At 40.6% G+C, this 14,256-nt stretch overlaps 4 protein-coding genes across 5 annotated transcripts; 3 read left to right on the top strand and 1 right to left on the bottom strand.

Moving 5' to 3' along the window:
• LOC104778653 (exocyst complex component EXO84C) lies at positions 148-3,286 on the top strand. The gene is made up of 8 exons (XM_010503101.2): positions 148-362; positions 514-608; positions 713-1,024; positions 1,095-1,352; positions 1,748-2,255; positions 2,345-2,533; positions 2,704-2,840; positions 2,929-3,286. The coding sequence occupies exons 1-8, from the start codon at positions 267-269 to the stop codon at positions 3,191-3,193; spliced, it is 1,860 nt and encodes a 619-aa protein (XP_010501403.1). The 5' UTR covers positions 148-266; the 3' UTR covers positions 3,194-3,286.
• Positions 3,386-8,018, top strand: LOC104768468 (NF-X1-type zinc finger protein NFXL1). Its single transcript, XM_010492469.2, has 2 exons — positions 3,386-3,676; positions 4,086-8,018. The coding sequence occupies exon 2, from the start codon at positions 4,180-4,182 to the stop codon at positions 7,705-7,707; it is 3,528 nt and encodes a 1,175-aa protein (XP_010490771.1). The 5' UTR covers positions 3,386-3,676; positions 4,086-4,179; the 3' UTR covers positions 7,708-8,018.
• On the top strand, positions 8,715-9,582 carry LOC104768451 (protein PHLOEM PROTEIN 2-LIKE A9). 2 transcript variants are annotated; one of them, XM_010492445.2, is made up of 3 exons: positions 8,715-8,825; positions 8,936-9,027; positions 9,141-9,582. In XM_010492445.2, the coding sequence occupies exons 1-3, from the start codon at positions 8,763-8,765 to the stop codon at positions 9,538-9,540; spliced, it is 555 nt and encodes a 184-aa protein (XP_010490747.1). In that variant the 5' UTR covers positions 8,715-8,762; the 3' UTR covers positions 9,541-9,582. The 2 variants fall into 2 exon arrangements, with proteins under 2 accessions (XP_010490747.1, XP_019098921.1); XM_019243376.1 differs by having other exon boundaries at positions 8,740-8,825; positions 9,128-9,582.
• On the bottom strand, positions 9,561-11,336 carry LOC104768459 (protein PHLOEM PROTEIN 2-LIKE A10). The gene has a single exon (XM_010492458.2). It carries the CDS (start codon positions 10,998-11,000, stop codon positions 9,762-9,764), a length of 1,239 nt encoding a protein of 412 aa, XP_010490760.1. The 5' UTR covers positions 11,001-11,336; the 3' UTR covers positions 9,561-9,761.

The following is a 14,256-nucleotide window of genomic DNA, read 5'->3' as shown; positions in this document are numbered from 1 at the left end:
TAATGTTGGACCATTTGGTGTATTACCGTTTCTTATAGTTGAGAAATAAAGAATTCACGTTTGGAAAACACCGTGCCGTCTTTTATTTGACGAATTGGACTATATGCCGTTTGTTATACAAAAAAAAAATGAAGTCTTGAGAGAGGAGTTTGAGGAGTCCAAAAGCATCACTATCTTTGCTTCTTCGGCAACCGTGTCTGAGACAGTGAGAGAGACTCCGAGGAAGACTGAGGGGAAATAAAGAAATAGAAAGAGCGAAGAAGACAATGGAGAGCAGCGAGGAAGACGACGAGTACCCATATATCGAAAGCATCATTCCTCAGTCAAAGATCGATTCCGTTCACCAGTCGCTCACCGAAAAGGTCTTTCCTTTTTTTTATTTGTTTCGATTATGTCAATTGGGTTCTTTCCGATTTCTCCGATTGATCTAGATTAGGACTCAGTTACCCTCGAATTTAACGCACTGGCTTGAAAGTAGTTGAACCTAAGATTTGGTAATGTTAAACAATGCAGGGAATTAGAAAACTGTGCTGTGAGCTTTTGGATTTAAAGGATGCTGTGGAAAATATGTGCGGTGATATGCGTACTAAGTACCTTGCTTTCTTACGGTAAATATTAACTAACTTCTCTTTGTTATTTGGTTTGCTAGTTTCTTCGTATCAGCTTAATGTTTGGTGTAAGATTCGTATATCTTTATGTTTGGTTTGTGTAGGATATCTGAAGAAGCAGTGGAGATGGAGCACGAGTTGGTTGAGCTACGGAAACATATATCTTCGCAGGGGATTCTTGTGCAGGATCTGATGGCTGGAGTTTGCCGTGAGATGGATGATTGGAATCGATCAGCTGGTGATGCAGATGACGTTCAAGACAAAGATGATCCCTTGCCTGATGAAGTAACTGATCCAAAGTCTGAGTTTCTTGAGAAAATTGATCTTCTTTTGGCTGAACATAAAGTGGATGAGGCACTGGAGGCGATGGATGCTGAAGAAAGAAACTGCCCAGATCTTAAAGGATCAGTNACACTGTATAATCTCTCCAACTGGGTCGCAAAATCGAACTTAACTTTAAAAAGTCTCTCTTGTCTCTATCATCAGTTCACTCCCGAAAACAGAGTGGTTCACGGAGGCAGCCAAGTCAGCAATCAACAGGCTACTGACGGGGTCTGAGGATGCTTCAGAACCGGAAGAAGATGAGTGTGAAGAAGACGATAATCACATCGTCCTCCCTGAGATAGATGAAGAGGAAGACTCAGATTCCGCAGAAACATCTTCACTTTCAACCATGGACTCGTTCGAGTCATTCGCCTCTGCGAGCATGGCTGACCTAGAGAGTCCTTCCTTCACCGATTCTGAGTCTTGACCACTTTTGTATTTTTTGTTGTTGTAGTATCATCGAGTAAAATATATACTTTTAACCAGAAATCAGATAATTTATCCGGTTTAGATTGGTTTAGTCGAAGGCTGTCTAAAAAATATAAGCCCATCTTTGGCCCATTGGGATAAGTGGATAAGGCGGTTCGTGAGTGTTCGTCAAGCATAAAATAAAATAATTCAGACAAATCGTTGAAAGAGAAGAAGAAAAAAACAAAGTCGTACTACGCGACTCTCTCTATCTATATTTCCTTTGGGAGCAAGGCGGTCTATATCGCTCTCAACTTGTATACCCTAACCCATATATATATTCTTCTTCTTCCTTAACTCCATTTTCTCCTACCACAGTCTCTCTCTCATCTCCCTGAGAAAACAAGGGACTCAATCGAAATCTCCTGCGTTTTTCTTTTTCCCCNCTTTGGGGAAAGTGTATTAACAAGGATACTGCAACTATATGATAAATACATCGACTTTCTGATCAAAGCCTTGCCTGGACATTCAGATGAGGATGGTCTCCCTGCGCTCCAAGATAATAACGTACTCGCTAGAGCTGAGACAGATTCTGAGCAGCTTGCTCTTCTTGGAGCGGCGTTTACAATACTTGATGAACTGTTACCAAAATCACTTGTTAAAGTCTGGGAACTCCAGATTGAAAATGGTGGAGGAGAAGGTGAGAGTAGTGCTGCTCTAAACAGTAGCGCTGCACCAGAACTGAAAGAATGGAAACGCCACATGGTTCAAGCATTTGACAAAGTCAGAAACTACTTCTGTCTGCAGTTTGTCTTGAGCTTCATCTACTCCAGGGAAGGGCTAACACGATTAGACGCGCTCATTTATTTAACCGAAATACCAGATGACTCGAATCTGCCCTCTTTACCGTTTCAGGTATGGTCTTCTTCTTTGATCTAGTTTTATAGTCCCGGTTTATAAGTTTTAGCACGCAGAATCAACGGTATCCCTTCTTTCTTATGCAGGCATTGCTTTCTAAGCTACAACAGTTGGCCGTAATTGCGGGGGATGTTTTGCTTGGTAAAGAAAAGCTGCAAAAGATTCTACTAGCGAGATTAACGGAGACGGTTGTAATCTGGCTATCAAACGAGCAGGAGTTTTGGAGTGCATTCGAGGACGAGTCAAATCCACTTCAGCCATCTGGGTTGCGACAGGTAGAGTATAACACGCTCTCTTTCCACTCTTATATACCTCAGCTATTCTCCAAGGTCAGGCTCAGCGGTCAAAGATTGAACCTTTGGAATGGGAAACAATGAATATAATTGAAACTTGATGTTGAAGTTCATTCGGGTTAAAAGTTGGAAATTATTGTTATGTATTGCAGTTGATCCTAGACATGAACTTCACAGTTGAGATCGCGCGGTTTGCGGGGTATCCATTTAAAGTAGTTCAGAACCATGCATCAGTGGTGATCAATCGAGCCATCAACATATTCTCCGAAAGAGGCATCAACCCACAAAGGTAATGAAAAAAAACACTGTATAATCTCTCCAACTGGGTCGCAAAATCGAACTTAACTTTAAAAAGTCTCTCTTGTCTCTATCATCAGTTCACTCCCGAAAACAGAGTGGTTCACGGAGGCAGCCAAGTCAGCAATCAACAGGCTACTGACGGGGTCTGAGGATGCTTCAGAACCGGAAGAAGATGAGTGTGAAGAAGACGATAATCACATCGTCCTCCCTGAGATAGATGAAGAGGAAGACTCAGATTCCGCAGAAACATCTTCACTTTCAACCATGGACTCGTTCGAGTCATTCGCCTCTGCGAGCATGGCTGACCTAGAGAGTCCTTCCTTCACCGATTCTGAGTCTTGACCACTTTTGTATTTTTTGTTGTTGTAGTATCATCGAGTAAAATATATACTTTTAACCAGAAATCAGATAATTTATCCGGTTTAGATTGGTTTAGTCGAAGGCTGTCTAAAAAATATAAGCCCATCTTTGGCCCATTGGGATAAGTGGATAAGGCGGTTCGTGAGTGTTCGTCAAGCATAAAATAAAATAATTCAGACAAATCGTTGAAAGAGAAGAAGAAAAAAACAAAGTCGTACTACGCGACTCTCTCTATCTATATTTCCTTTGGGAGCAAGGCGGTCTATATCGCTCTCAACTTGTATACCCTAACCCATATATATATTCTTCTTCTTCCTTAACTCCATTTTCTCCTACCACAGTCTCTCTCTCATCTCCCTGAGAAAACAAGGGACTCAATCGAAATCTCCTGCGTTTTTCTTTTTCCCCTGAGATTGTTCGTTGATTTTTGTTTTTTTTCCTTCCGTATCTTCTTGTTGTTGTCAGGTACCAATTTCTTTTTTTTCCCCTTTGTTTATTTGCTTTTAATCATTTGTCTTTATGGTTCTATCGATTCATCAATTTTGTGTTGGTAGCTCTAGGTTTCCTAATTTTTTCTTTAGATCTGATAACTAGGGCACCTTGATTTTACCCCCGATAGAAAGGAAAAAAAGAAAAGTTCACGATTTTGTAACATCCAATGTTGGGCGATTTTAGCAAAATTAATCGTAGGTAGAGCATATGATAGGGATTCGTTTAGTTTTTTTGCTTATTCAATTTCAAGATCGGTTGTATATGTGTGTAAATCTATAATTGCTACATAAATTGGTTTCCTCGTATTTTGTGTTTGTTGGAATTTATCAATGTTTGACATTGCTAGAGTCTGATTATTCTTTTCTGCATCTCTTTCCTACAGAAGAACTTTATTGTGTGTGTATAGTTTACACCCAATTGCTCCAACACTGACGGGTACAGGATCTGGTTCTCTGTTTGTGGATTCAAGGAAGAATATGAGCTTTCAAGTCAGGAGAGACAGGAACAACGGTGGTGATAGGTCTCGATTCAATTCTCAGCAAACCTGGATTCCTAGAAACTCATCATCTACCTCCGTGGTTGTGCCAAATGAGCCTACGCTTTTTCCTAATCCAGATAGAAATTCTGAAAGCCGTGATGCCGCTGCTCCCTCCCATCCTGCTTATCTGCAAAGGCAGCTAAACGGCTCTGCTCCTCCGCCCTATAGCCAGCAACAAAGAAGTAATAACATTGGTCCACGTCCACCTAATCGGCAAAGAAGAAATGATGCTGCCGGAACTCTGCCTGTTAACCACCAGCATCAAAGGAGTGATTACATTGGTCCACCTCCACCTAATCAACAAAGAAGAAATGACGCGGCGGGGATTCTGCCTGAGAACCAGCACCAAAGGGGTCCACCTCCACCCAATCGACAAAGAAGAAATAATGCTTCAGGAACTCTTCCTGATAATCGTCAAAGAGTTTCATCTAGGACGCGGCCTGTGTATCAGGGGAAAAGGGTAGCTAAGGAGGAGGATATTGTGGTGATGACAGACCCAAACTTGCCTCAACTTGTTCAAGAGCTACAGGAGAAACTGGTTAAGAGTTCTATTGAGTGTATGATTTGCTATGACAAGGTTGGGCGATCTGCCAATATCTGGTCTTGCTCCAGCTGTTATTCCATTTTCCATATGAATTGTATCAAGAGGTGGGCTCGAGCACCTACTTCTATCGATTTACTGGCTGAGAAAAATCAAGGTGATAATTGGAGATGTCCAGGTTGCCAATCTGTTCAGTTGACTTCCTCCAAAGAGATTAGCTATCGGTGCTTTTGTGGGAAGAGGAAAGATCCACCGTCCGATCCATATCTCACTCCACACTCATGCGGGGAACCATGTGGGAAGCCTCTGGGGAAAGAGTTTGCGGCAGCTGAGATAACTAAAGAGGATCTTTGTCCTCATGTCTGTGTGTTGCAGTGTCATCCTGGTCCATGTCCTCCCTGTAAGGCGTTTGCTCCACCTCGTAGTTGTCCTTGTGGTAAGAAGATGGTTACTACCAGATGTTCCGAGCGGAGATCTGTTCTTGTTTGTGGGCAGCCTTGTGATAGGCTTCTCAATTGCGGGCGCCATCAATGTGAAAGGACATGCCACATTGGCCCTTGTGATCCTTGTCAGGTACTGGTAAATGCCACGTGTTTCTGCAAGAAAAAAGTGGAGACTGTTATATGCGGAGATATGAATGTGAAGGGAGAGTTGAAAGCAGAAGATGGTGTGTATTCATGCTGTTTTAATTGTAGGAAGCCGCTTGGATGTGGTAATCATTTCTGCTCCGATGTTTGCCATCCCGGACCTTGCGGGGACTGTGACTTGCTGCCCAGTAGAGTTAAGACATGTTATTGTGGGAAAACGCGTCTAGAAGAACAGATCAGACAGAGTTGCTTGGACCCAATTCCTTCTTGTTCAAGTGTATGCAGGAAGCTTCTTCCTTGTAAGTTACATACTTGCAATGAAGTGTGCCATGCAGGTGATTGCCCGCCTTGTTTAGTCCAAGTAAACGAGAAATGCCAGTGTGGGTCAACATCCAGGGCTGTGGAATGCTACATTACAACTTCTTCAGAGACAGAGAAGTTTGTGTGTGCTAAGCCATGTGGGCATAAGAAGAACTGTGGGAGACATAGATGTAGCCAGCGTTGCTGTCCTCTCATGAACGGGAAGAAGAACGATCGATCAGGCGACTGGGACCCGCACGTCTGCCAAATACCTTGTGGGAAGAAGCTAAGGTGCGGGCAACATTCCTGTGAATCTTTGTGTCACAGTGGACATTGCCCTCCTTGTCTCGAGATGATCTTTACTGATCTTACATGTGCTTGTGGAAGAACTTCGATTCCTCCACCACTACCGTGTGGGACACCTGTTCCTAGCTGTCAGCATCCATGCTCGATTCCTCAGCCTTGTGGCCATTCTGCTACGCATGGATGCCATTTTGGAGATTGTCCTCCTTGTTCTGCCCCTGTGGAAAAGAAGTGCGTTGGTGGCCATGTGGTTCTCAGAAACATACCTTGTGGGTTGAAAGACATTAGATGTAACAAGATTTGTGGAAAGACGAGGCGTTGTGGCATGCATGCTTGTGCCAGAAGTTGTCACCCAGAGCCTTGTGACAGCTACAATGAATCTGAAGCAGGTATGCGTGTTACATGTGGACAGAAGTGTGGTGCTCCTAGAAGAGATTGCAGACACACTTGTGCCGCACTCTGCCATCCTTCTGCGCCCTGCCCTGATCTAAGATGTGAATTTCCAGTCGCGATTACTTGTTCATGTGGTCGCATATCCGCTACGGTCCCTTGTGATGCTGGAGGAAGAAGTGCCAACAGTTCTAATGTTTTCTCTGCGGCTTATGATGAAGCCTCTATTTTGCAGAAGCTTCCAGCGCCACTTCAGCCTGTTGAGTCGAGCGGAAACCGAATCCCTCTTGGGCAGAGAAAGCTTTCGTGTGATGACGAGTGTGCTAAGCTGGAGCGTAAGCGGGTTCTCCAAGATGCATTTGATATTACTCCCCCAAATCTGGAGGCATTACATTTCAGCGAGAGTTCTGCTATGACAGAGATTATTTCAGACCTTTACAGGCGTGATCCGAAGTGGGTACTGGCTGTTGAAGAGCGCTGCAAGTTCCTGGTACTTGGGAAAGCCAGAGGAAGCACAAGTGCCCTTAAGGTCCATGTCTTCTGCCCGATGCAAAAAGATAAACGAGACACGGTTCGGCTTATAGCTGAGAGGTGGAAACTTGGTGTTAGTAACGCAGGATGGGAGCCAAAACGGTTTACAGTAGTTCACGTAACAGCAAAATCAAAACCGCCAACACGGATCATTGGAGCTAGGGGTGGTGCTATCTCGATAGGAGGGCCACACCCACCGTCCTTTGATCCACTGGTGGACATGGATCCTGGACTTGTGGTTGCCTTATTGGATCTTCCGAGAGAGGCAAATATCAGCGCCTTGGTACTCAGATTTGGGGGTGAATGTGAGCTTGTTTGGCTGAATGACAAGAATGCTTTAGCCGTGTTCCATGATCATGCCCGAGCTGCCACTGCCATGAGGAGGCTTGACCACGGTTCAGTATACTATGGAGCTGTGGTTGTCCAGACCGGCGGGCAATCTTCTTCACATAGTAATGCATGGGGAAAATTACCTGGCGGTTCAGCGTGGGATGTTCATAAAGGAAATCCATGGAAAAAAGCTGTGATTCAGGAGAGTGATGACTCCTGGGGAGCTGAAGATTCCCCCATTGGAGGATCATCTAGAGATATTCAAGCCTCTGCTTTGAGATCAGCAAAGAGCAACAATCCAATTGCTACCTCGGTTAATCGTTGGAGCGTTTTGGAGCCTGAGAAGGCCAGCAGCACGTCCAGTTTAGAGCCAATTACTCAGCCTCATATAGAAGAGAGCAGCAGTTCAAAAGCTGCGGATGAACAACCGGTGGAAGGCTCTGGTGAAGAAGTGGTGGATGACTGGGAGAAGGTATGTGACTGAGAGCATATGCCGATGACTGTGATTCTTTTTCAACTTCTTTTCGATGTATAAAAACGGCAGGTTGTTCAGATGTGTATGCGTGTGCGACTGCTGTGACGAGCTGGGTCTTACACCCATTTCAGAGCTTAGGTGTTTAGTCAGTGACGTGCCGTTTTTGTCTTGGCATCTTTGACGTTTATTTTGGTTATATGTGAACTATTTGATTGTTCTGTTGGGGTGTATTGTGTGAACCGGCATTTAATATTGTAACACTTTTTTTTTTGTTCTTAACAAATGCAACTTGAAGTAATAAATACATTCTAAGGTGATAAGGTTAATTCATTCATCAGCACGCCTTTATCGCGAAACTACATTTTTCCATTGCCAACTAAAAGTTTAGGTGTTGAGATCATTAGGAATATTGAGAAGTATCTTTTTTCTTTTTTGGGTCAAATTTTGCCCACTAGCAATTTTTTTTTTTTACAATATTTCTAGAATAGTACGTAGAACAGCGTTAGGAATCATTATCAAAACAACAAAGGCCAACTATATCAGAGGCTTCATTAGACTCATTAGTCTCAATATTTTCACTCTTTTGCAAGTTGACACCAAAAACACTCGCCGCCAGTTTTTTCTCCTGTCCTCTACTTGTATTACTAATATCTAAGTAGTTCAAAGTAACACTGGACTCGAACTCAGATCCGATAACCCGGAAACGATATTCATCTAATTCGTTGAACTAATGGCATTTAGGTGACTTAATTAGTATATATGTGATCAGTTTGATTCTCATCCTGATTCTCATACAAAAGTTGAGATAGAAGAAGAGCCACAAACTGAGAATCTTTGCTTTAGCTTTTGCCGCCCAATAGAATTATACCTTTTACATGGTTATTGCACTAAAGTAAAACTTACAAGGAGAATCTTGAGAAGACAAGATTGGGTCTTTATTCTTCTTCTGTCACAATCTTTTTATTTTTCCATATAGTGAAAAGAAACAAATCTCTATATAAAGCTCACTACTAAAGAGAAGTGTTCCTTTATAAACAAACAACAAAGAAAGAAGAAAGAAAGAAATGTCTGTCCAAAAAGCTGTCAAGAGTTCTCATTACCAGGCAGAATCCAACATGGAGCATGATGTAATAATAAGTCAATTGTTATTAGTTTCTTTCATTAGGTTTTTTTTTTTTTTTGTATATGTTGGTTATTTTGTATTGCAACTAACAAAATCAAACTTGATTAATAATAGATCGTTAGAAAAGCATGGGTCTTTAAGCCAAGTGGTCTTAATTTCATATGGGGAGGTGATTCTCAGTATTGGGTCATCCCTAAAGAAGACAGGTTTGGTATCTCTTTCAAATTGCATTATATAATTAACCGAATTAAACCGGTCTGATTCTGAAGTTACACGTTTTTGGTTTTCTGTGTTCAAAACTTGAAGTTGTTGTTTTCAGGACGCCTGCGGAACTAAAGATGGTGAGTTGGTTAGAAGTAACCGGTTCGTACGACAAGATAGAGCCAGGCAAAACATACCGAATCGGTTTTAAAATCTCGTTAACAGCTGATGCAACCGGATGGGACCAAGCTCCGGTTTTCATGTCCGCGAAAATTGGAAAGAAAGGGAAGACAATTTGGAAGAGGATCAAATCGCTTAACAATAACATTGAGAAACTCAAACGCAGAACCGGACCAGTTAACATACCAGATGATACTGATGGTCGGTTTGAGGTCTTTGTCAGTCCCAATATAACAATTAACCAAGACACCAAGCTTCAATTTGGTTTGTATGAAGTGTGGACTGGAAAATGGAAGACAGGTTTGTTGATCTATGAGGCTTTTGTTGAAGAAGTGTAAAAGAGATTACGAATCAGTTCTAAAGACAAAATATATTCTTAACTTCAATGTGCCAAGAACCATTTCAATGTGTATATATACATATATAATCCCCATTAATAAGAATCAAGTTGTGCACATACACGCACACAACCTTTACAAATATTCTCAGCTCCAACTATAAACAAAGAGCTGATAAATCTTGTGTACCTAACAAAATAAGATCTATATCATCTGAAGAACTAAAAATGCTGGCTTACACCTATGGGAGAGTTCCGAACACAGCCGCTTATGACGTGCAAGTACAAGGCCAGGCACACAGTGATAATAACAGAAGATTTGGCTCCGACATAACCAACTACTTGGCGTCCTCTGTCTGTAACCTCTTCATTAACCACATTGATACTTTTTCTGAAACCTTGAAACGTTTTCAACATTATAAATGCCATGATTGATCTTGTCGTTTCTAATGTTACTCTTCCTGTTACATCGAACATAAACCTTCGATTGCTCGGAACTGCCAATGTCGTTGAGATAGTCTCAGCCCACCCATTACTCTTGATCCCATCGTCTGATTCCGAAACCATCTTGCTTCTAGAGGAAGCATTACTCTTCAAATCGTCACCATCAATCTCTTCTATCACATTGCTAGACTTTGAAGATGTAAACACTTCATGAGATGTCCTAACGAGAGTCTCGAGAGCATTGTTACAAACCGAAACAAGAACGTCCTTGACACTATCCTGATGTTTCGGATTCGTCAACCCTTCAAAGATCTGATCATAAGTATTGATGTCCATCGTCTTGTCAAGATACACAGCAACAGCAGTGCTGGTGAATCTCTGAATACAATCAGCTAAAAGCTCTCTACACTTATCATCACAAAGCAAACTCACCCACCTTGGTGTCTCTGAGGAATCAGAACCCTCGCATTTGACACCACTCTCGAGCTCATCAGAGTAAAATCCAAGAATAAGATTCTTAGCAAAGCTACCAACAACAACTGAAACAAAACCAGATCCAGCCTTTGAGAAAACCTTATCAATCACTCTATTAACAACACTAGACTCAGAATTCCCAATTCCTGAATCACCAACACTAGCAGATTCGAGATTATTATACCCACGGAAGACACCAATCGTCAGAGCCTGAGAAACCCTAGAGAGCGAATCCGTAAACTCATTCGACTTGGTGATCTTCGCGATCTGCTTCAAGCTATTGGGGATATCGTCTGAATCGGAACTGAGAAAAAGCTTCAGGTCTCGTGTAACGATACTGACGGTCTCGGCTGAATCAGAGATCAATTCAGCAACAGAGACGAAAGCTCCGAGAATCTTGAAAAGACGTTTTCTTTTTCTGGCGACGGATGGCAAATGATAAACCTTGTAAACTCCATAACCAGAAATCGCCATTAGAATCAGCCATTTCCTTCTTCTCTGAGATAAAAAGATACCCTTTTCTCCCAATCGAAGAAGGTCCATTCAACAACAATCGAATCTCACAAAAATCAAACCTTTATAGAGAAAAAGAAGGATCTAGAGAGAAAGCTAGGGTTTGTGATTGTAATTATAAGAATGAGATTCTGTTATTGACCCTAACAACATGAAAGGAGACAGATCAGTTTAATTAGGAGATAAGAGAGGAGAGGAGGATAAGGAAAATAGAGCGATTGGCGTGATTATTCGTGAGAGAGAACCAAGACGACACAATTCAAGGTTGGAACTTGGAAGAGAGACGACGACAAGTTGGATAACTAAATTATACTTTTTAATTTCGGTTCGGTTTGATTGGATAACGAACCGTCCACAATAACGAACCTTATGGGAATCTTCCCACCATTTTTGTTTTTAATGATATCGATTTGTGCTACCGGACAAGTGGACATGTTGATTTTAATAGACAAGAACTTTGTGTGGCAATGTAAGTTTTGGATTATTATGGAACTGGCATTAGATGATTTGGTGCTATTTTGCTCAACACATATCAGACTGTTTTTTTTTTTTTCTTATTTTCTTTTCATATATTGTGATAAATCAAAAACATCACAATAGCTTTTTGCCATTTGTTTCTAACAAAATACATTTGTTTTATTATTATCTATTTATTCAGTAGATTTTGTTTTTTTCCCCCTACTTGTTTATTTTGTCAAAAACTTTGAAAACGATATAAATACTTCACATTGATACCAAAAAAAAATGCATCACATTAGTTAATTAGTTAAATTTAAACATGTATGGCACTTCAGTTCAATACTACTCCTTAGTTTTTTTAGTTGTTATTCTAGAGTAAAACTTTTTTGTTTTAAAACACTTATTGTTTTAGATTTCTAATATATATGTTTGATAAAAATATCAATTTTATTTTAATTATTTTAATTTCTTAACTAATAAAACAAAATTCAAAATATATTAAAAGAAATGTAAAATAGAAAATTAAGTTATTTTCTTAATATGTATGAAAAACCTTAAACGGCAATTAATTTAAAACGGATGAAGTAAGTTTGTTTTTTTAGCTATTGTTAGGTTGGGCCAAACAACAAATTAAAAGTTTAATGGGTAGAATTCACTTTCAAAAGCTCACTTATATAAGGGATTGCCCAAACTTGAAAGCTATTTTAGATCTAGGCATCTAGGAGTACCTTGAAAATCTAATCGTAGAAGTCATCTTCAAAATCCCCATACGACATACGTCATGTCGTGCTACCTTATACCCAAAGCCATCATCTCCAAGCTAACTAGTGCGATTGCCAATTTTTGGTGGAGTAACAAAGCGAAAAGTAAACGCCTACATTGGGTGTCGTGGGAGGAGGTGTGTTTCCCACTATCAGACGGAGGTCTAGGATTCAGAAAATTAGAAGACTTTAATCTGGCGCTTCTGGCAAAACAATTGTGGAGACTACTTCGATTCCCTGATTCTCTCCTTTGTCGAGTACTTAAAAGGAGATATTTCAGATACAGTAGCCCTCTTGACATTCAAGTGTCAAATCGGCCTTCTTATGGCTGGCGGAGTCTGCTCGCGGCAAAACATGTGCTAAAGTCTGGCATTCATAAAACTATAAACTCGGGCTTCAATACGTGTATATGGACGGTGCCTTGGATCCCTGATTCCCCAGCACGCCCACCTAAGGGACTTACTGATGAAAGGAACCCCTTGGTATATGTCAATACTTTGATTGATTTTAATACCAAGACATGGATATCTGATAGTCTCAAGGAACTTTTTCCCCCAGAAGAAATTACCCTTATATTAGGGATAAAACCGAGCCTCAGGGCATCGAGAGATGGATATTCCTGGACTTTGACAAAGTCTGGTAACTACACTGTTAAATCTGGATATGAAGCCGCGAGAGCTCTCTCTCGTCCGACTTGCGACCACCCTGTTCAGGGGCCTAGTGTCACGACACTAAAGGCGCAAGCATGGAAACTAAAAACTTCACGAAAGCTTAAGCATTTCGTATGGCAAACTGTGACTGGATGCCTTGCAACCTGTCAACGACTTTACTATCGCCATATTGGTAGAGATAAAGACTGTCCCAGATGTGGAGCGGAGGAGAAATTTATCAATCATATGCTCTTCGAGTGTCCCCCAGCTCGACAAGTGTGGGCCTTATCGCCAATACCATCCCCGCAAATGGTATTCCCATCATCATCCATATATAGTAATTTGGATTTTCTGTATGGGTCAGATAAAGATTTTGGTGCAGCAGAGCAAAATCTGAGAATGTTTTCTTGGGTGATGTGGTACATTTGGAAAACACGAAACAAAAAGTTGTATGAGAATATTTCAGAATCTCCATATGAGACTCATACCTGGGCTGATAAGCTTGCGAAATGTGCAAGAACGTGTGGGTTCTGCTTTTGATGTAAGTTTATCAGTATCCAATTGGCTTTCTCTCGAAGAAAACCACATCCGACAAACTATTGTATAGGGTTTGACCGACAAAAAAAAAAGTCATCTTCAAAATCTAGTTTTCAGGTTATATAAGCCGTTTACTAATTCTTCTCCTTTACGCTGTGATGTTTTAATAATAGGTATTTCTTTGAAAACATGTCATTTGATAGTTACTCATGTGGAATCTTATCATCTACTGTATTTGATTAATAATTAAAAAAAAACGAATAGGCATAAATAATTGATAGTATATTAATAGTTGTTTCTGGAAGCTTTGATAGTTCTACTTCCGACATGGCTCCACATGTTGTTCTTATCTAATTCTATCAGAAGAGAAGAGAAGAGATGTATTCTTTTCTAATGCTATGTGCCTCATACCTACAAAAGTCCAAACCCACCAAATGTTTTTCTCCCACGCTTCCTTATTTCTGTGTCCGCACCACGTTTTCAATTTTTTGACTACTAGTTAAATTAAATATAGGGATTTAGAAGTTTCTATTTATAGAACTAGAAGTAACAAAATATTTTACCGAAGACAGGTATCGTAGTAGGGGAAATCAAACAAAGTCTGCAGTTTGACGTGAGTACTTGTCAAAAGTTGTAACCATCTTATCTCTTTAAAGTAAGAATCATTAGCTAAAATGGCTGATGCCTGATGATGATACATCTAAACAGAATCAAAAAATTCATTGACCCAAATCCAAATAAAATCAATTTTAGCAAATATTACACGTAAGGTCGTTAGGAACACTTCTAAAATATAAATCGATGATCTCTTCGGTTTTTATTTTTCTTTTGTTAATAATGGGTTTCAGTCTTCAGTCAATAATTGAAGAGAATGTATTT

This window comes from Camelina sativa, chromosome 3 (assembly GCF_000633955.1).
Source record: "Camelina sativa cultivar DH55 chromosome 3, Cs, whole genome shotgun sequence".
NCBI lineage: Eukaryota > Viridiplantae > Streptophyta > Magnoliopsida > Brassicales > Brassicaceae > Camelina > Camelina sativa.
The sequence above is the reverse complement of the archived record's forward strand: the minus strand, read 5'-3'. Positions and strand labels throughout refer to the sequence as shown.